The 23,365-nt window shown below is 39.3% G+C and overlaps 1 protein-coding gene across 6 annotated transcripts in view; it reads right to left on the bottom strand.

Moving 5' to 3' along the window:
• Window positions 1-23,365, bottom strand: part of TMCC1 (transmembrane and coiled-coil domain family 1) — a 111,573-nt gene that overhangs the window by 62,621 nt on the left and 25,587 nt on the right. The window contains exon 1 of one of the 6 annotated variants that reach the window (XM_034431589.3): window positions 12,881-13,286. The exons of the other annotated variants lie outside the window; for them this stretch is intronic. Within the exon in view, the coding sequence (XP_034287480.1) occupies window positions 12,881-12,919 (39 nt within the window). The 5' untranslated portion in view covers window positions 12,920-13,286. Of the gene's footprint in view, window positions 1-12,880; window positions 13,287-23,365 lie in introns of those variants that run through there. 6 annotated transcript variants of the gene reach the window in all.

Raw genomic sequence — 23,365 nt, 5'->3', positions numbered from 1 at the left:
AAAACAAAGGAACTAGGGAGCAAAGGAAGAACAAATTCTTTTAAATCTGCATAATTTCCATGGTTCTAATCTGTCAAACTTGAAAAGAGATATTATTTCAGATGTTATGTTACGTTTTTCTAACATCACTTTTTTTTTTTTGAAATATGGACACAATCCAGGAAACAACTTTTCCAAGACAAGATTTTTCACCAATTTAAATGCAGTAAGACACATACCTAGAAATGCTTACACATCTTGTAAAAGTAATTTTAATTAAAAGCTTAAAGTTACTCTTAAAATTTGTTATATTTGATTAAAATATCAAACTCTTAATCATCATTTCCCATAAGCATGAAGTACCATCCCCAGGTTTATGATAGGTTATACTCTCATTATGTCCAATTCTTCCTAATAGATTTGTAATAGATTCACCAATTTTTCCTGAACCCAATACAATTTTGGAACTATTAATATCTTATCAAAACTGCGACACAAATCCCTTTGTGTGTGATTCCTTTTCATCCATTAAAAAGTAAAGGCAGTAACATATCATGACACTTTAAATATTTAAGATAATAAAAAAGCTACTTTTTTGTAAACAAGAACAGTTTACGAAACTGTTGAGCAACAGTGACTAACCTAGCTTTGTGTAATAGTGGAGACAGGCACAACATCCAGTAACAAAATGAGCCACTTTCTATACAATGAACGTATTTTATTTTTATACAATTCTTCTGGGTTACTTAGGTGATACTATTCACCGCACTAGATAATTTAGGAGTCTAAAAGTGTGTATAATATCATGCTTATCACTTTGCCAAATGGCATTCCCTAAACTAGACATTACTTGTCACATTTCAGAAGGTAAAATGCACTAAAATTGGTACATATTAAATAGGACAATTATAAAAGCCATTTCTATTAGAAGTTATTTTGTTCTGTTACTTATAATGAATAGTTAAAAACATGACACTCTGGAAGAGCTCCCAGTTTCATCTATTTTGCCTTTCAAGCCTTATGGAAGTAACTACATAATGAACTCAAACTGGAAGTAATAATAGACCAAAGTCGCTGTTAATTCTGGCTTCTTGTAATTAAACACAATGAAAGTACCCCCACTGCAATAGGTACAGGTAATCCTCAATTTATAACCAATCTTTTCATAACTGTTGATTTAATGACTGTTTGCAGTCATAACAGTCTCAGAATTGGTGCTTTATGGCCTAGAAAGCACATCCAGCTGTCATGCCGCCAGGTCATATGACTGCATTTTGGGCACTTGGCAACCTGTTTGCATTTATAACCAATTACCAGATGCTCTGCGAACATGTGACCGCCATTTGCCATCTTTTCTGATGGCTTCCCCAGAATGTCAATAGAGGGAACAGTGGATTGAGATCTTTTCCCTCAGTGTGCTGAGGGATTTCCTCTACCCTCTGTGCAAATTGAGATTCTGGGCAATTTACAATTGTGGTTGTAAGTGGCAGGTTGCCTGTAGTAGTGAAAGTCCTAGATTAAGACTGGGAAACCCAGACTCAAGCCTACCTTCAGCCATTTAATGGAATTTCATTAAATGATTTTGGTCAGTCATGCATTCTGAGCCCAGCCTACCTCAAAATGTTCTGAAAACAAAATTAGGAGGAAGGAATATTGTGTACATTGCTCTGAGTTCTAGAAGGATATGTGAGATATAAATGTAAACACTAACCTCTGCCTCAGAGTGGAAGTTACAAATGATGCAAAACTGTCAGATCAACTGCTAACCATGCAGATTCAATGACCAATTGACATTCACAGCAAAGGATCTGGAATGACTGCCAATTATTTTCCAGGCACAGCCAAATGTGTTGGTATTATTCTTTAAAATGGCAAAATATGGCCAATCATATCTTAAATGGAGGCTGGCTGATCTTCTGTTAGAGATGCTTTAGTGGATTTTGAATAAAACATGCATTTGGACTAGATGGCCTCTATGATCCTTCAATTCTATGTTTCTATGATATAAAGGGACGTGGTGGCTCAGTGGCTAAGTCGATGAGCTTGTCAATGAAAAGGTCGGCAGTTCAGCGGTTTGAATCCCTAGTGCCGCATTAACGGGGTGAGCTCCCGTTACTTGTCCCAGCTTCTGCCAACCTACCAGTTCGAAAGCATGTAAAAAATGCAAGTAGAAAAATAGGGACCACCTTTGGTGGGAAGGTAACAGCGTTCCATGCGCCTTTGGCATTTAGTCATGCTGGCCACATGACCACGGAGACGTCTTCGGACAGCGCTGGCTCTTCGGCTTTGAAAGGAAATGAGCACCGCCCCCTAGAGTTGGGAACAACTAGCACATATGTGCGAGGTGAACCTTTACCTTTACCATATCACTATGTCAAATTCTTTCACTTTTAAGAGAATATTTGAATTATCCCAAATCTAGATTTATATTCTTGGCATTCACTGTACTTGAAAAATCTGACCTAACATTTATTCAAGGAGTAACTAATACAATTGTATTACATTCGGAATTCAATTTTAGTCCCAAAGGAAATTGCACCAAATTCCATTTGTGGTCGTATTACAGTTATTGTTTTCTTTATCCTCATTCTCTATTCCATCTGAGTAGATTCTTTTAATGCTACAAAAGTAAAAACATGAACACATGTAAAATATTCAGTGGAAATAATGAGATTTCCCAGGAAAAATATTGGAGTTTCTTCAATCAGTTTAGCATTCATGGCATGATCACAGTAAGAAAAGCTCTTAAAACTGGTTATCGGGCAGAACACCGTCATGTTTTTTTAAACCCCACAACAGGTGACTTATTGTCTGTTTTCAGCCAGGCTTGAATATTGGGTTCCTTATGGGCATGAGCACGTAGGGCTTTTTGGGAACAAAAATGACTTCTTCTAGGTCTAGGACATTTTTTCAACTCTCAGTTGAGCCTATAGTCCTGGTATCTCCCAAAGGTCTCTAGTCTATGTTCTATCTAGAATCAGTTCTTCTTGGCTTAGCAGACCAAACAAGCAAATTTGTAAGTTGCTGATATTGTACAAACTATTATAATCCTGAGGCAGCAGACCTGTGCATACACCAATGCATTTGGTCTTGTTCTGTGTGGTGCCATCTCTATATTGTTCATCTGCTTGCCACTAATAAACTTCTCTGTTTGGCAATCTGTAATGCCCTAGTGGCAAATCATGCTGTATGGCTGTTTTGTACAAAGACAGTTTGGCATATGGAACAGATTTCAGAGGCAGGCAGGTATGCCTACAGAAGCAACTGCAAAAATTTTAAGATATAACTATTTCACCAGACAAAAAAATTACCTATTATTTCATTACAGAATATTTCATTACAGAAAGATACTTGAAATACAATAGTGAAATACTTATGAGGAAAGGGGAGGGGGAGGTTTGAAGAAGAAGAAGACAAGTATTACACAACTATACTGTTTGCTTTCTCGACCTATTCACAAAGTATAGTTGTGGGTTAACTTATTTGTTTCCCCAACTTCCTTGTAACTTAAACTGCTGCTCTGATATTAGCAGAGATTACTTTTTAATTAAACACCAAGTTAAATATTTGTTTCTGAAGAGTTTTTGGAAATACAGCTTCAAGCTAGTCCTTATATATATTTATCTGTTCCTAGAGTAAACTCAGCTCATGTCACAGAAGGATATAAGGATCAGATAACACTTACACTGGGACTGCCAGCAAAAAGAAACACACATATAGGCAAAAGGGTAGGGCCATCTTGTGAAACAGCTATAGGATCATTCTATAGGTACATAGGAATGGCCCTGCTGGATTAATCCAAGGCATATTTATTTTAGCATGTTCTCAGAATAGCTAACAAGCAGCCTTTATGATGCTCACAAGTAGAGATATACCCCTCAGAATACCCCATACCAAATATATCTGGTATTAGAAAGAATCCTATCCTAATCTGGAAGTAACATAGGGTCTTCAAGACAAATCGACGCCTTCCGTGAATTTACCTGGTTTATTTTTAAAGCCATTCAAGTTAGTTGCCATCATGTCCTATGGTGTTCTATCTTAGGGCAAGCATTGTTTGTACAATTCTATTAGTCCAGATATCAGACCAATAGGAAGGGGATGTAGGAGAAGGGGTCAAATCCTTTCCAAGTCTTAAAGCAGTTACCAACTATGGAAATGGAGCAAAAAGGAAAGCATATACAGATGATAATTTGAGGATCAGAACTGAGATAGACGAAAGCAGGAACTGGTTAGGTTGAAACTTGTTTTGAACAACCTGCATGGAAATCTAGACTCCTATTTATACTCCTTACGTGCTCAAAATTTTCTCCAGCTAGAACTCACCTGCACCTAGGAAACTGATCTGCTTTTGAAATCTACTGCTCATTCATTGCTCAGTCCATTACAAAGCCATACAACAGTGGTGGTGTTCTTTAAAATGCAGCTCTGAATTTGGAATTATGACTCTACAATCCCTTTCCCTGACTAATTACAGATAACTCAAGTCTCATCAGCATGTTGGAGAAATTAAGGCTTTTGTTTCAACATACATTTTAATTTACTTAAAAATGAACCACATTTGGCAATTAGTTGACCATTCACCCAATTTAAAGACATTTAAAACTCTTCATAATCACTTGATTTTCACCACTTTCAGGAATTGGGTAACATCTGCAAATTTAACCTGCCGTTTGCTGTTTATCTCCAAGATAATTTATGAATGAGTTAAAAAGTATCTGACCAAAGAAACGTGAGGGACTTGACTTCTTTCTATGCTGAGAAACTTGCTCAATTTTTTCTACTCTTTTCTTTGATTTTTAACTGTTTGAATTTTTAATTCAACTTACAACTGAAAAAATGTAGGAAATATAGAAAGACAGTTACTTTTATTCTGTGATTTATTTGAAATCTTGTGTCAAACGAACTTTGAGGAAATTTAGGAACTTTGTCTGGAAATTCAAACATACAATGTTGACCAGATGTCCTCATTTACATGTCTACTGAAATGCTCCAATAACTGTATAAGGTTGGTGGGATAGAATTTACCCTTGCAACTATGCTGATTCTTATTCAACTAAGCTTGTTCCTCTGTGCCATGTTTCTCAAATTTGGCAATTTTAAGATGTTGGAATTCAGCTCTCTGAACGTCAGTTCTGAGAGCTGAAGTAGCCAAGTTTGAGAAAAACTGTTCTCCTTGAACAATCTTTTCATTATTCCTTGGTATGTGGACAAGGACTGCTTCCTCCTTCCCAAAACTATCCAGCAATTTATCTTGATGGTGTATGATGTCTGTAACCTCTGTACCAGCAGGCTAGGCACCATTGTTCACAAATAGCAATAGCGCTTAGACTTATATACCGCTTCACAGCCTTCTCTAAGCGGTTTAGAGTCAGCATATTGCCCCCAACAATCTCGGTCCTCATTTTACAACCTCGGAAGGATGGAGGCTGAGTCAACCTTGAACCTGGTGAGAATTGAACTGCCAAATTTGAAACAGCCGGCAGTCAGCAGAAGTAGCCTGCAGTACTGCATTCTAACCACTGCGTCACTGTGGCTCTTCATCCATCTCTTAAGTTTCTAATAACCAGACTGCACACAATCGAAAGCCATTCACCTACTGGAGGACTATCTTCAGTATGAAAGCATGTGGATTCACCACTCCAAACTAAGTCCTCCAATAATCATGTCTCCCTTACCCTCATAGTAGTATCTTTCTTCCTTGGAAGCCTTGGCAGCTCTGGGAGAAAGACAAAGCTATCACACACTATTCTCTTTGTACTTCTCTGGCTCTCGAAACATCTCCAAATTATCTACGTTAGTTTCAGGGGGATAGACACTGCATTATTCCTTCCGGGTAACAGACCAATATGGCGACTCTTTATTGAATGCCAAGGACGAAGGGGCGATGTCCGGCATTTTCGAGGGTGTTGGGGGGGCAGCTGACCATCTTACAACCCCCGCCCAGCAAGCTGAAGCATAGCCGGCTCGATTGAGCCGTAGATGGAGCCGGAAGAACACCCGGCCGCCGTGGAGATAGTTAGGGATGGCGCGGCAGGCGGTAAACGGCGGCGAACGTTGAAACCGAGGCCCAGCTGACTGTCATAAATCAAACGGCTGCGGGGCTGGAGCGGTTGAAGCAACGGTCAGCGATGTTGCTGTGGCGGTGGCGGCACAGGCAGTGCCGGCGGCGGTCCCTGGGCTGCTGTAAACTTGATTTGCAGCGTACTGGGCGCTGTGGGCGGCGACGCGGGGCGGCAGCCATGGATACGGAGGCGGAGCCGACTAAAATGACACTTGCAACTACGATGTTGACAGCAACAGCAGCAGCAACACCGGGAGGCTAGGCTATGAGGATGCCCTCTCTAAACAATGGAGAGGGCTTTGCTGCAAGCAGTTACCCCCCCCTCAATGTAATGGGGAGGGGGCCTGGACATTCACTTAATCACCTGAATTCAACTTAATCACCTGAATGGCCCTATCTGAAAGAGCATGGTAGTGGTGGGGGCTAAGAACTGAAGACATTTTTTTGATCTTCCCCTGTCTGCTTCTCCCCCCCCCCCTTACTAGACCTAGGCCTAGTTTGGCCATTCAGCGAAAAAAAAAAAACTTGCAGCTGTTCGATCAACTTATAGCCTTTTTAAATATCTTTTCCTCCTTGACTATCCTAATTATCCTGATTATTTGATTTCATCTCTTCCACCTGGATGCTCCAATTTTGCTTTTTTCGACCTTATCTTCGGATTTTTTGCTGGTATCAGAAAGGGAGGAAGCATAGACATCGAGAGTCTTGAACAATTTATTTGTAATACTTATACAAGTGGATGGGACGGACCAGCTTCTCCTTTGTTTCTGTAACTCTGGACTGGTCGCCGTGAGAGGGCGGTCATTGTAACTCTCATCCCCCTTTTTTATGACTAACTTATTTTAATCACAAGACTTTCCCATCACTGTAAGAGGGAGATGGTATTCCGATGTTCTATTATATTAGCTTCCTTGTACAATTATCTACTTTACCCTTTTTGTCTTAACCATCTGTTTTAAACCATCTTTAACACCTTAAGAAGAAAATGGCCTTTCATCGCCTCCAATTCTATCTCACCTCCGATGTATTCAATAACAGAACTCCTAGCACTGCGAGATTCCCCCTTCTCGCAAGTTTGGCCCTCCCAGTTATCTAGGGCCGCCCTCAAGGACGGGTTTTGGAACCCCGAGAGGTGGTATGCTAAGAACCGGAAGCTTTGGGGTTTTTTAGATAGTTTTTCAAATTCTATTTTAAGGGGATCTGGGAGGAGGGTGGTTTCCAATGTAAATAATGAGGCTGGGGGGCCTCCCGGGAGGGGGGTGGGTTGTATGGGTTCAGGGATTGTATGGGTTCAGGGATTCAGGGACGGGGTCTAGTCCATCTGAAGAGCACGGCGGAGGAGATGCAGAATCTGGGGCCAAGGAGAGGGTTAGAGCTTGTGCTGTTGATAGACATTACATCAGTACTGTAGGTGGGAGGGGCAGATATGGCGGGAGTAGGGGGCCACATCAAGTTGCGGGAGTGCGCGCTCGCTGTCTTCAAGCGGTGGCACGCTCCGGCCCCCAATGCTCTTCTCGTTCCCCAGGTGGCACAGACCCTCAGGCCCTGGGCCTTCGGCTGATGCTATGCAATGCCAGGTCCGTGGTAAATAAAGCCCCCCTCATTTGTGATCTTGTTCAGGAGGGGGGAGCGGACCTGGTGGGTATTACGGAGACCTGGTTGGGCCAGGAGGGGGGAGTCCCTCTCATAGAGATGTGCCCACCCGGTTTCCAGGCATTACATCAGCCAAGGTCACAGGGAAGGGGCGGGGGGGTGGCAGTTATCATTAAAGAGGGTCTTAGTCCGAGGGAGGCCACTGTTCCTCAGACGGCCGGATGTGAGTCCCTCCTTGTGAAGTGGGGTCATGGGGTGCAGATGGGCCTGCTGGTTACGTACCTGGCTCCCTGCCACGTGGCAGCGGCCTTGCCTGAACTACTCAACGTTATAGCCGCGGTGGCGATTGATACCCCTAGACTTATGGTCATGGGGGACTTCAACCTGCCATCCGTCGGTGAGGCGTCTGAGGTGGCTCAGGAGTTCATGGCTTCCATGACGGCCACGGACCTGACCCAATTAGTTCATGGCCCTACTCACACAGGGGGAAACACGCTGGACCTGGTTTTTGTCTCTTGTCAGTGGCTGAGTGGTCTCGAGATAGGGGATATAGTGATCGAGCCCTTGTCATGGTCAGATCACTCCCTCCTTCGCTTTGACCTTCGAACCGCCACACCCTGCCGCAGGGAGGCGGAACCGATGAGGTGGTTCCGTCCCAGGCGCCTGATGGACCCGGATAGGTTCCAGACGGAGCTTGGGCCATTTCCTGAGGCTCTGGCACACGGCTCGACTGAAGACCTAGTGGCTGTCTGGGATAGGGCGGCCGCTGGAGCTTTGGACCAGGTCGTGCCTTTGCGGCCTCTGACCCGGCGTCGATCTCACCTGGCTCCCTGGTTCACCGAGGAGCTGAGGGAGATGAAACGCCGGAAAAGACACCTGGAGAGCAGTTGGAGGGCCAGCCGTTCTGAATCTGACCGAACACTGGTAAGGTCTCATATTAAGACCTACCTGGTGGCAATAAAAGCGGCAAAGTGTAACTATTTTTCCGCTCTTATTGCGTCATCAGATAATCGCCCGGCCGCCCTGTTTAGGGTGACCCGCTCCCTGCTCCACCAGGAAGCGCGGGAGGACCCCTTGGAGGGTAGAGCCGAGGACTTTGTACAATATCTGTATGACAAAATCGCTCAGATTCGGGAAAATTTGGACTCTGACTGGGTAGATTCGGGAGGGAGGATGGAGGCAAGTCTTGAGAATATTACCTGGGAAGAGTTTGATTCTGTGACTCCGGAAAACGTGGACAAGATACTGGGCAGACTAAGCGCGGCCACATGTTTATTGGACCCGTGTCCCTCCTGGCTGGTGCTGGCCTCTCGGGAGGTTACACGAGGTTGGCTCCAGGGGATTATAAATGCTTCCTTGAGAGAGAGAGTGTCTTCCCTGCCGCCTTGAAGGAGGCGGTGGTGAGGCCTCTCCTCAAGAAGCCTTCCCTGGACCCAGCAGTGTTGGCTAATTACCATCCAGTCTCCAACCTTCGCTTCGTTGCGAAGGTTGTTGAGAGTGTGGTAGCGCGACAGCTTCCTCAGTACTTGGATGAATCGGCTTATCTAGATCCGTTCCAGTCGGGCTTCAGGCCTGGATACAGCACGGAAACGGCATTGGTCGCATTGGTTGATGATCTCTGGAGGGCCCGGGACAGGGGTTGCTCCTCTATCCTGGTCCTATTAGACCTCTCAGCAGCTTTTGATACCATCGACCATGATATCATGCTGCACCGGTTGGAAGAGTTAGGGGTGGGGGGCACCGTGTTGCGGTGGCTCTCCTCCTTTCTCTCTGATCGGTCGCAGTCTGTGTTGACAGGGGGGCAGAGGTCGACCCCGAGGCCCCTTGTATGTGGGGTGCCACAGGGGTCGGTTCTCTCATCCCTTCTGTTCAACATTTATGTGAAGCCGCTGGGTGAGATCATCCGTGGTTTTGGGGTGAAGTATCATCAGTATGCTGATGATACTCAGCTATACATCTCCACCCCGGACCACCCCAATGATGCCCTTAAAGTGATGTCCCAGTGCCTGGAGGCTGTACGGATCTGGATGGGGAGGAACAGACTCAGGCTCAACCCATCCAAGACCGAGTGGCTGTGGTTTCCGACGTCCCGATATAGTCAATTGGTGCCATCACTGACTATTGGGGATGAGTCATTGCCCCCCACGGAGAGGGTTCGCAACTTAGGCGTCCTCTTGGACTCACGGCTGTCTTTAGAAGAACACTTGACGGCTGTGGCCGGGAGGTCTTTTTATCAGGTTCGCCTTATTCGCCAGTTGCGTCCCTTTCTGGATCGGGACTCGTTACGCACAGTCACTCATGCCCTCGTCACTTCACGCCTGGACTACTGTAATGCTCTCTACATGGGGCTCCCCTTGAGGAACACCCGGAGGCTCCAGCTGGTCCAGAATGCGGCCGCACAGGTAGTTATGGGAGCAGCATGGCGCTCCCATGTGGCTCCCCTCCTGCGCGAGCTGCACTGGCTCCCTGTGGTCTTCCGGGTGCGCTTCAAGGTCTTAGTTACCACCTTTAGAGCGCTCCATGGCTTAGGACCGGGGTACTTACGAGACCGCCTTCTGCCACCAATAGCCTCTCACCGCCCAGTACGCTCCCATAGAGAGGGGCTTCTCAGGGTGCCGTCAGCCAAACAATGTCGACTGGCGGCCCCCAGGGGGAGAGCCTTTTCTGTGAGGGCACCCACCATCTGGAACGAGCTCCCCCCAGAGATACAGAAGATTCCGGATCTGCGCACTTTCCGCCGTGCCCTCAAAACATTCCTGTTTCAGCAGGCCGTCCTGGCCTAACTTTCCCTTTATATTGCTTTTTGATTTTATTTTAAACTGGGATGTCTTGAATTATCTAGGACCAGAATGTTTAGTATATTTTAATTGGTTTTTTATTATTAACGTTTGTATTACATGTATTTTTATCGTTCGCTGTTCACCGCCCTGAGTCCCTTAGGAATAGGGCGGTATATAAATTTAATAAATAAATAAATAAATAAATAAATAAATAAATAAATAAATAAATAAATAAATAAATAAATAAATCTTACTGCAGCAAGCAGAACCCCACAGCTCATGTTCAACAGGCAGAGTAATTCATTAAACCAAACAATAATGGAAGGAACTCTCTCACTTGCTGGCTTCTTAATTCATGGTTGAGAACTTAGGGTTTTTCCCCTTGAAACTACTTGAAGTTTAGAAGCCTGGATTCTAAATTCATCTAAATATTTAGCCTATGAAAGTGGGAAATTCTCGTCCATTCTCCTCCCTCACAAAATTCTCCTACTCCTGTTTGTTCACTCAGGCTGAAAATTCACAACTTCCTTTCCCTTCCTTTTTTTAAAGGAATGCTGGTTGGGACAATGCTGTTGGCTGAGAAATGTGACTCTACCCATTAATAATTTGACTATTTATTTTAGACATTGCACAATTCAACTGATTCTGGGCAGTCAATTACAGTTATAGGCCCATCCTCCTATGTGCCGTACAAGTAAGCAATTACTGTATTGAACCAGAAAAAAACATAAATCACCTCCACTAATTAACCATACAACCTTCCTTAAATATAACTAATCAGTTCCATAAACACACCAGCTCTTGCAAAACTCTTCCCTTACTTTTTGTCGACCTGTCTGTTTCAAAACTTCAAATGACCTATCCTTTTTTAAGAATACAGCTATTTTAATGTTTTAAGAAAAACAACTATGTCACTATGTATGGTCTTCATTCAAATATTTAAATAGTATGTTAATGTTTATATCTCTCACTATCAATATTGTCCAAGATGTGATCACAAACCTATTATTTCTAATAAGTGAAAAATCCCCATGCATAGCCCAGTTAACATAATTTCTCCTATTCAATAAGATCATTTCACTGTTAATTCCTAATAAATGATTTTACTGAAATAGAGATAATTATGTTAACAGAATTTTGAACAAAGGTTCTATATTCATAAGCTTCAGTCTCACAGATTCTAAGAATATTGTGTGGAATTGCTCCCGAGAAAAGAATTGAGAACATTGCTAAGAAACTTCTAACTCAAGAAATAGTTGAACTACAACTCCCAGCATCCTTCACTATTTGCCATGCTAGAACATGGCAAATAATGTTAGCATTTGTAGTTCAGCAACTACAGTTTTTATTGTTTATCCAAATATTTTTTTCACTTGCATGCTTTTGCATTATATTATTACCAGGCGAGTGAAGATTTTCCTCTTTCAGTGATCATTAATATGCTCATTGCTTAGCTATTTCAAAAATGCTGATGCACTCTGAAAAGGGTCATACTGAATGCCTGTTCATTTGCAATACCCTAAGGCTTCCCCACAGTGTCTGCAAAGAGTGCATTTTGACCTAAATGCTGTGATCAGCAGCTGATCATTGCATTTTACACAAAAAGACAGCCTTTACAAGCAGTTCTATGAAACAGATGGAGAACAAGGGTTGGTATTATTTTTCTAACTAAACCTTACTTGGTTATAAAGATGTACAGAACCCAAGATCCTTCCTGTCTGCCTCTTTAATTATCTAATTATCTATCTATCTATCTATCTATCTATCTATCTACCTACCTACCTACCTACCTACCTACCTACCTACCTACCTACCTACCACCTACCTACCATCTCATAATATTGGTTTATCTTGGGTCTCCTTTTATTTAGTCATTTTAAAAAAACACTGAACTATTTTCTTGAGTAAAAATGGATTTTATTTGTTTAGTAGCCCCACCTTTTCTTTTAAAGCATCTTAAGAACAAACAATGCAAAATATTTCCATAGCAAAATCTCTTTAAGAACAACTCCTTTGTTCTTCCTTCTGCTGAGAACCATGCCTAATACTTTGAACCGATAGCTGCCATGTGCTTTGCCAGGTAGATTTTTCTGGGTTACCAGTGAAATTTATCCTAATCCTGATTCTCTATAGGTTCTAATCCATCTTTGCTATTCCATCAGATCATATTCTGTTCTGATAATCATGTCTTGTTTCCTAGATGCTACAGACATACATTAGATGCTAAATCCAAAGAAAGAAGCAGCAGTTATAATTTTAGAGAGAGAAAGCCCCTATGTCTGCTGACAGAGAATTTATTTTAAAAACCTTTGTTCTGTTGGCAAAGGGAACAAAAGGCAGAGCTCCTTTCTCTCAAGCAGACCCCCGCCCACTTCTGTCTAAGCAGAGGTTTCACTGTACTGTGAGAGAAAAGTGATCAAATGTAGACAGTTCCCACACATCCTGATGACAGAAGCAACCTTACCTTTGATAGTTGCCTCCTGAGGCTGAAACGTTGGACCATGGTCACTTTATTTCTTCAGACAAAGCGATCCAAAAGGGGAGGGAGGAAGCAGGGAAGAAGAAAAGAAAAGAAACTGACAGCTGTCTAAGATGGTGTCAAACAATGCATGCTGCAGGCTGCCACAGACAACTCCAAGGGGATCCCTCCCCGTCTTAAAACTTCAAATCAGTTCATTGTTCTTCTAAGGTAGCTTGTGAAACATGCAAGCAGAGACAGCAGAGGAGGAGGAGGAGGAGGAGGAGGGGCAGAATCCTGAAGCGGTTCAGCCTGTGCCAAGCTTTTCAGTCATTCCTGCAAGTCAGCTGAGAGGGGACCTGACAGATGGACCACTCCTCTTTCTCTCTCGATTCATTAGCTGAATGTTAGTACAGAACCACCTGAGCCTTAAAAGGGACAGAGTCCCTCCTCTAGTTAAGACAGGGTGGGGTTTAGCAAGCATGTGCCTGAAAGACCGGTAAGGAAGAAGATTAAACAACACCCTAAATCATCTTCACAAAGATTTCAGCAGCACACCTCTTGTAGGTGTCAGGTTTATATAATGCACATGCTCACGTCCACATTCTCATGCCTTTGTTTGAAAAGGCCACCTAATTTACTTAAACCTCCAAGAAAGAGTGGGGGAAGGGACGTTCAGCAAGGGCTTGGAGGATGCCCGAGGCACAGCAGCTGCAGGGTTGTGCTCAGGGTTACCACCATTTCCTCTTTACTCATAGAGAACTGCCACCGCAAGTGTGATCACCTGGTAGGACTGCACATATTATAACAATGATATCAACGCTGCTTGCTGTACAAAAGCTGCCAAATTATTAATAATCAAAGTACTAACAAAAACCCAGAATAGGTGGGGGAAAAAATTGAGGAGAATGGTTGTATCATTACTTGGCTTCAAACTTCTCTTTTAACTTTGGTGATTAGTTAACCAAAACCTTGCTTTGGAAATAAAATTAAGGGTGGGTAACTTGGACAGGCCCTCAAACCTTTCCCTTGGGAAAAGCCATGTGCGGGCAGAACATTAGAAACACCTACGCATAAATGCCAAGTTGCTAGTCTAGAGTTGCTAGTGTAGATTTTCAGAAAAGACAAGCAAAATAAAAGAATTGGAAAGCAGGTATCTTGTTAATTATTGCACACATCCCCAAGACATCCAAAATTGTGTCTGATTCAAGTAAGAAACATATTTGTATTAGAACCACTTAATAGTCTCTCATACTGAAAATGTGAATATTTGCACAGCACCAAGTATTAAAGTTGGGGCATTTGTTACAAGTTTGCATATACATAATGGCAGGCCCAACCATGTTAAAGCCTTTGGGCATTACTGCAAAACAAATAAACAGTTTTCACAGAGCTGGAGAGTACAATATCTATTAATCTGTTCCCCACCCACTTGCATTATACAGTACTTTAAAAGTGAACATCCTGTTATAATACATACAGATAATCTTTGACTTACAACCACAATTGGGACAAGACGGTTAAGTGAGTTGCACCCAATTTTATGAACATTTTTTGCGACCATTAAGGAAAACATTATGGTTGTTAATTGAATCACAGCTTCTGTTTCCCATATTGACTTTGATGGAAGCCAGCTAGGAAAATAGTAAATAGGACACTGCAACTGTCATAAATACCAATTGCCAAGTGCTTAAATTTTGATCATGTGACCACCTTGATGGTCTAATTCTGAGAAAAGGTTGTAAGTTATTTTTCTCAGGGAGTAGTAACTTTGGTCACTAAACAAATGCTTGTAAGTCAAGGGCTACTTGTAGCACAAAGTATTATATAGGTTCTGTAGCACTGCAGAAACAATTTAGAAAAGCTGCTTTGGCACATAGAACCTCTCTGCAAATCTTTAAGAAATCCAGATCTTTCCTGGAATCATGTGGCTGGCTCTTCTATGCAACTGCAGATTCTAAAAGGGACATGGTTGCTTTAAAAAATTCAAGATAGGTGCTGGGGCTGTCCTCAATTTGATGCCAAATCCAAAAGCAATGTACCTCCCCTAAGACTTATGCATATTGCACAAATATATGGAATCTTAATTCAACAAAATGATTATCAAACTTTATTCTGTAATTAAAAAAAATCTAGAAATTCATGGAGTGAATCTACAATAATGCTACATAATAAATCCAGTTTACATATAATGCATGTTCTACCAAGATTAACGTTTTCAATAAAGCTTTTTTCTTTTTGGTATTGGCATGTAGATTGATCTCTTCCATTCTGCTGATCACCATGTTGCTCTCCAGATTTGTGCCATAGTTTGGTTAGAATCTTTATTGACTGTTATTCTGTTACTTGACATATTTCTTTAATATTCCATCAATTTTTTCAAGACTTGGATTAAGTAAGCCTTCAGATTTGGTAATGATCCAAGTACTGATTGCCAATCTACAGTACCTTGATACTGATATTTCCTGTCACGCATTCCAAGTAATGCATCCACTAAAACAGGGGCGGGTTTCAAAAACCCATCACTACCGGTTTGCTCATGGGCAATAAACATCTGGGCAAGTGGGCGGAGCCTCCCACTGCTGCTACCGGTTCACCCAATCAGGGGCGAACCGGTAGCAATCCACCATTGCGCTAAAAGCAGAACTCTAAGGCAGAACCTGGCTGAAGCCATCTTTTGCTGCCATAGCTGCCATCTCCAATATACAGAGTTTCCATATTTATTTAATTTTCTTTGAATCAGTTACTAGCTATCCACTGGCATTTTTTTTAGAATACCAATTCAAAGTTGGAGCCTCCTTCAAAGATCTTTTGGAAGACTTTTCTTGTTTTTCTTTGTCTGCTTCCATCTTTAATATCTTTACAAATACTGTTGTAATACTGCCTATTGTCTCTTCTAACATTCTTTATTAAATTCCTTCTTGCATAATACCGACCGAAGTCCTGTTCTGGCTATATCCTTCCTGACTATGAAAGCAATGCCATTTCTTCATTTTTTGTGTCCTGCGTAGTAAACAGTATGATCTTTTGTCAACTTTGTAAGCCTTGTTTAATCAAGACAAAAAATCCAGAACTAGATTAGATTAGATTAGAAGATTAGATTAACAGAATCTTGCAAATCTGAAGATACATTTGTCCCTTGTCATCTTTACAATCCAAGAAACTAGGGAGGGTCCTTTCTGAGAGATTTGCCATACCCATATTACTGCTACAGGCTAAGTCGCCTCTTATCTAACAATTGACTCTTCCACATCTCCCAAGGTCATTCCCACATATCCTTTCATCTTCTGACCAAAAGTGCTAAATTCCAGTCCATTCAATTTGCCAGATGCCGAAAATATCAATGTGCAGTCAATTCATTTCATTTTTCATTGGGTTGAGCATTCCCATGTTTATGCTGCTTATGTTCCAGGCTCAAGGTCGACTCAGCCTTCCATCCTTTGTAAGGTGGGTAAATTGAGGACCCAGTTTGTGGGGGCAATAAGCTGACTTTGTATAAATATACAAAAGTATGAAGGCTATTGCTTAACGCATTGTAAGCCACCCTGAGTCTCCGGAGAAGGGCGGCATATAAATCAAATTAAAAAAAAACAAAAACAGCAGAAGTCAATTTGGGCACTATTTTACTAGTACACGTAAGTGCAACCCAAGTCCAAACATATTCATGTTATTCTGTAAGGGTTCAAAACATTAATTAGAGATTATATACTATGTAATATACTTTGTCAGCTACATGCAAAAATTCGCACAGAGAGAAAAACACCTCAGCCTGTCAGGAACTGAAAGACTGGGGCATCATGGGACCAATGGGCGTGGCCTGTGCATGGAGAGACGATAGAATAATATTTAAAAATATTCACTCAGTTGCTGTCAAACATGAGGAAGAACCCAGCTATGGAGTGTAAATGCAGCGCTCTGGAAAATGAAGTTGGTATATATCAAGTGCTAGTATTTCAAAAGACTTTTAAACCAGTAAGCTAAAAAGCAAGAACTGTTGGTTCAGAAAAACTTTACAGTGTTTAATTCTTAGACAAATAAATTATACCCTTTTAACTCTTAAAACAGGGGTGTCAAACTCGTGTCATCACTGCGGTGTCACATGACATATTGTGACTTTTCCCCCCTTTGCTAAACCAGGCATGACCAGCATCTGGGCTGCGAGTTTGACACCCCTGTCTTAAAAGAATCATTAGTAAAACATAAGTTAATTTTTTTTAATTAAACCATTTTTAAAAATCAAGTGAAATTCTGGAACAATGAATTAAAAGAACCATAATTTTTTAAGATACATGCCTAGACCTAGAGGATAAACTACATAACGCTGAAAAAAGAACCAACAATATCAGACTGGGCACTTAAACCTGCAGATTACCCAGCAATGGCCAAAATTAACACGTGTGTGTGTGTGTGTGTGTGTGTGTGTGTGTGTGTGTGTGTAGGCACGCACCCACCCACACACATAATAGAAATTTAAATTTAAGTAGTAGTGGCTTTCATATATTTTACATATTATGCAGCAAGGTAAAAAAATAAACATCTTAAACCATGCTTTTTAAAGTTTACATCAATACATATTGCAAATTGGTTAATACACAAAATCAGAAATTAAATATTAATTTATATTGCTTTTAGGGTATTTTCCTTTAATATTCTTAAACAATAATATAATTTAGATGTTGGCATTAAACTTAAAAATTATTATCTCTTTTATCTTTACTAATGTTATATTGATTAATTGTACACCTTTAGTAATTATATTTGTAATTAATATATATATATATATATTAATTACAAATATAATTACTAAAGGTGTACAATTATATATATATATATGTCTTTTTCTTTTTCGTAGGCTTTTATGTGCATATTCTTTCTAGCCAGGTTTTACCTACGTAAACTAAGTTGTTTTGCAGCTCTGGTTGTGTGAAATCTCATTCACAAGCTTCAGGGCTTTTTTTTCTGTTGACAAACTGCAACTCTGCTCTCCCAGAGAGCAACACAGAGTTGCAGTTTGTCAACAGAAAAAAAGCCCTGAAGCTTGTGAATGAGATTTCACACAACCAGAGCTGCAAAACAACTTAGTTTACGTAGGTAAAACCTGGCTAGAAAGAATATGTATATATATATATATATATATAATTATAAAAGTATAATTACTATAATTGTATAATTGCTAATCACTGTGGTTTTTAAAATACACCTTTGCTTTAAATAAAATATATATTTTACATATAATCAAAAAGAAAATAACCATAATTTTAAGGAAGATTACTTTGACCAGCTAGTTAGTTTTAACAAAAGCCAATCATAAAAGTTTTGTTTTCTGGTTATTTTCATAATTTATACAGCCAACTAAACGTAGAGAATCCATTGGTGATTACAAAAGAGGCAGGTGGGAGGTGAGAGGAGATGGATATATTAAATGCTGATTCGTGATTTCTGAACTCATATCTAAAATAGTAATACAAAATTGCCTAATTTGGGCCAAGAAATTTCACGTTCCCAACTAGACATTCCATGAAAGTCTATTCTCACAATGCTTCAAAATGAATATTCTGCGTGTCTCTAGGTTCCAATCATTTTTGTTGCTTTTCTTTGAATCAGTTTTAGTTTGTTTGAATTAAAATATTGATTTGAGATGCCCTGTGTGCCCAGTATTTGCCCAGAAACGAAGAACATTCCTTTCTCGGTTGGCAGAACCAAAAATGTTATTACAAATATCATATTACAATAATTGAAGAACTACTTATACACATACTTTTATATAGGGTTAAGGAATGCATAAATTTTGTTCTAATCATATGAGAAAAAAAAAATTAAGCATTCAATTAAAATTCTTGAAATAAGCAATCAAACCAGATGTATTAATGAAACATTTTTAACCACAGAAACATCACGTAACTAACTGCTAAAATTCCTGGTTTTTTCCAAAAAGGGTTCATATATACACTAATGACATTTTGCTCATGAATTATACAGGTGACACACATAGGTAAAATGGCATGATTGTAACTGTTCCTGGGGAATCTCTTTATTGTATTGATTTATTTGATGCAAAAACAGTCTAAAATAGACATGAATTGGGTACTTCAAGCCATATATCAATACCCATTACTTTTTACTTTTTTTATGAAACATGAATAAATGCTTCCAATTATATGTAAATATATCTAAGCAGCTTACATAAGCTTACCAAAAAATGATCACACTAATATTGTTCTATATGCCTAATTTAATAACACCATATCTTGATTTGTAATAATTTCATGGCCTACACATATCAAATCCAAGGAATGATAAATATTACATGTATCTGTTGTCCAAACAGAAGCCTAAAATGTTCCAGCCATGGGAATGATTTCTAACTGTAGCTGTTTACTGAAAACTTTTAAGAATCTATACCCTGAAATTTTCTGCCAAAACAGAGACAACAATGTAAGAACAATGCAGCAATCACTGAATTGCCCTGTAACAATACGTAAGTATGATATGGATTCTTGCATGTCCAGTTTAATTTGTTTCGGATATTAATGTTTACTGTAGCATATATTCAGCAATGTGGGTCTTACTATTTTCTCTTTTTTAACAGCAAAATCCTACTACTACCACACCACTTCTAATGGGCTGCACTATAAGAACTAAACCTTTCAGAATTTTATACAAAACCTACCCATAAAATCATATCTTGCTGAGAATATGATTGAAACACTGTTTGAAATATTTCACAAACAGAAGATGAAAAACATAAACACCATGTACACAGGCACTGTTACTCAACACATTTTTAAATCTAAATAGCCTATACAGTAGGTGTTTTTTAGTTTATCGTTACCTTCCGGGTTTGTTACAGGTTGCTACCATAAATGGGGAGTAATTAAGCTCTGTAAGGAAAGGTAAAATATAAATATAGTAATGGTTATTTACTTAAAAATACGATCTTACAGTATCTTGCTTCCAATAGGAAAGCTAGAATATAAATAACAAGATATAGATATATTTTAAATAACGAACTTAGTAACCACACAAAACCATTACCTTTCTCTTAGAAGATGACTGACCGTATAATTTACACTTTTATTCCCATATACAATAGATGTAGTCAGTATTTCACTTGGTACCTTACAGATATCTGGAGAGCAAATTAAAGCATAAAGTATAAAGGCATCAATTTTTATAATTCGATAAACTTAAAATTCTTGTTCTTCTTGTTTGCATCATTCATTTGGTTTGGCGTTTTGGGTTTTATCTGCACTATGGACTTGCTCTACTTTTATTTGAAAGTTGGAAAACTGGTTATTTAATGGTTCATCTTACAACTCATAAGTCACCTGACTGACTAACTCATATCCAGACATCTGAGCTGCTGCTGAAGTCAGAAAAAGTAGCTTTGAGTAAGGCAAGGGATAGCGGTGCTTTTTGTTCATTAACTGCAACACAACTCAATCTCCTTTAAAATAGAAAGAAATTTAATTTTAATTAACAGGACATATCTTATATCTCAATTTAGTCTCAAAATCTATCCTATCATTTTTTTTACTTTACATGATAATGAAATGCTAGATTTCTACAAAAGAGTTGAAATAATTGCTTCCAAATAAATTTGTGATATTAACACAATTCATATTGCCATTTATTAATTAAAAAGTAATAACTATGTAATTTACTATTTAAAAATTGAATATTATGAAGAGGATTAGGATGAGAAAATGGTGTTGAGGTAGAAGTTGGGAAATATTTTAGTTGCACTGAAAATAATAAAGAACAATAAACTTTTCATAACAAAAACCACAAGTGATGATGCATTACTTTAACATTTTATATTTAAAAATTGGTAGCTTCCTCTATATCTACAAATCCTGTAAATAAAGTTCAATCTAACACTAATTACACAGTTGCTAGAGGCTACATACTATTAAACACTCCATTACAATTACTGGAAAATATACCACATATTTTGTCCACTGTCTAAAAAATGAGTTCACTTTATTATGAAGCTTTATGATGCTTCTTTAACACAGAAGTTAACTGGTACAATTTCATTATTACAGTATTTTGATTTCTTCAGTACAGAATACAGGAAGATATTTTGCAATTTGCTTGGGGCAGAATAACAAAATCATAACAGCCTTCTATGAGTGAAAAATATCTGGAAAGCCCAAGGAAGGTCATAAAAGATAAAAACTGAAGCCTCTAATTCTAGGATAGTATACCACACAAGATATTATGTAATTATAATTACCAGCAGGTAAGTTAGGAACACTTCCTGGTTCATACAAACAGTATGCTTCTCCTTTATTTGGTGACTAAAACAAGTTTTCCAGTTTGGCCATATGTTGATTCCGCTAAGATTTCTAAATCTAGTATCATGAGATTTTTTGCATTTTTGTTCATAGTGCCTAATAGTTTCCTGCTAGCTTCCTCTTGAAAAATGAGGCTTGCTAGTTTCACAGTGCTGAACCCTTACTTGTGTAAGTTCACAAAAACTTTCAATGGCAATATGATGATCTAAAAAAGAAAAAGGGATAAAAACCAGTACCCTAGGGATAGGGTGAATGCAAACTGACAATTATAGTATCCAACACTAAGATTTTTTTTTTCTTCATTTCCATCTGAAAGCTCACCATGAAGATTTCAAATCCTCATGAATATGGTCAATTCCTCAATAGTGATTTATATCATATAAAAGTAACTATGTAGTGATTAATGTTTTGGACCAGGAGCAAAGAGACACAGATTCTAATTAAGTCCCACCCTACTTGGATCACCCCAATTACTTTCAGTTAAATTTCCTTCAAAGAATTACTATCATGGCCAAAGTAGGCAGTGGTGGGTTGCCCCCGGTTCGCACCGGTTCTATAGACCTTGATGTCATCAGAACGCTTCTGTGCATGCAGTGCAGCCCCGTTGCGAACCGATAGTAAAAGTAAGTAGAACCCACCCCTGAAAGTAGGGGATGAAAGGGTTATGTAAGATGCACTGAGCTCCTAAATACAGGATATAAAGCAAACATATAAATAAATCAATATTACCAAACCACTATAACTGGTTTGTTTCATAAATGATGATAAGATCAAACCATCTAATTAAGGTTTAGTTATCCTCTAAATAATTTAGATATATCAGATAATCTTTTAAAATAGTTTTGGGACTATGAAAACTTCGGAATGTCTACAGCACCCTCTCTTGGCAAACAGCAGAAGTTTGTAATCCTCTGACTTGCTTCTCTTCTGTAATAAGAACCATCTATCAGTTAATATGAATTCTATTGCCACCAAGTATTTCAATTAAATGCCTCATCTAATGGAGGCAAAAAAAAGTTATACATTAAGATAGCGGCACCAGAACTTTTAGATATTCAATTTTCCAGCTCGGATTGCCATTTCAAAAGAAATGAGTAGGTTTGAAAAAAAATCATCTAAATTCCATGTAAAGGTTATACAACCATTTTCATCCCCTCAGCTAAAATCATTGTAAATATTGCAGAATCACTATTCAATAATGATCTTGGGCAGCAATTTTTTTTTTTTCTGAAGTCAAATCTTGACCTTCTTTAGGCATTAACGATATATTAACCTGTATCTCTGTCAGGTATCTTTTCCATTTGTAAAACTTCTCGAGGTATTTCTCAACTTACAACCAAAATTGAGCCCAGTATTTTGTGGTTGTTAAATGTGTTGTGGAAGCCCACATGACCACCTCACTCAATGACAGCTATCTCAGCTTTTCCCACTGTAGTTATTAAGCAACCGGATAGGTCATTAAGCAGACAGAGCGAAACACTGCCTACCCAAGGAGGCCAGGCAATTTCATGTTACACTGACTTTGTTTTCTAAATTCCACCAACTGTCTTTTCCTTCTGAGGTCAAACAATTAACATACCCATGAAGTCTGGCCTATTTATTCAATTAATTCCAAACAACAGAAGTACTTTTGCTAAAATATTAATATTTCAAATTTGTACAGACCCTTTTTATCTGTTTATAAATTACTTGGTGAAAATCTTGCTAAACTCTTTTTTGTTGTTTCAAAGTCTTCTGTTGTTTCAAAGTCTTTTAAAAATATTTTACTCTTTGCTTTACTTTCTATAATCTGGAAGGAAGGCTGATTGACTGAGTTGTTTCCTTTGTTCCACAATTTTCAAAGACCTGTTTTCAACTGTAAATTGATGTATCCAACAGTGATTAAGAAAATAAGGTTTTGATGGAACTTAATGTCCTTTAAAAGGTTATGTTTCTATATGCAAGATGTTGTTTCTCTCTTAGCTTCTTGCCAAAAACACAAGACTTCCATCTGTGGTCTCCTCATGAGGAGCAACAATCCATAGTACAATTCTTAGTTTCTCTGTTATACAGAAAGACTTTGTTGGCCAGAAATCACTGCAGGCCACTGTTCATCGCTACAGCACTGTCTCCTCTCCTTGAGGTTATCTAGTCCATCACAGAAGCCCCAACAATTTGTTTAACACTAAGAAATTTACCTTTATATCAGCCT

The sequence above is a fragment of the Pantherophis guttatus genome, chromosome 2, assembly GCF_059756535.1.
Source record: "Pantherophis guttatus breed Tessera chromosome 2, ASM5975653v1, whole genome shotgun sequence".
Lineage (NCBI taxonomy): Eukaryota > Metazoa > Chordata > Lepidosauria > Squamata > Colubridae > Pantherophis > Pantherophis guttatus.
The sequence above is the reverse complement of the archived record's forward strand: the minus strand, read 5'-3'. Positions and strand labels throughout refer to the sequence as shown.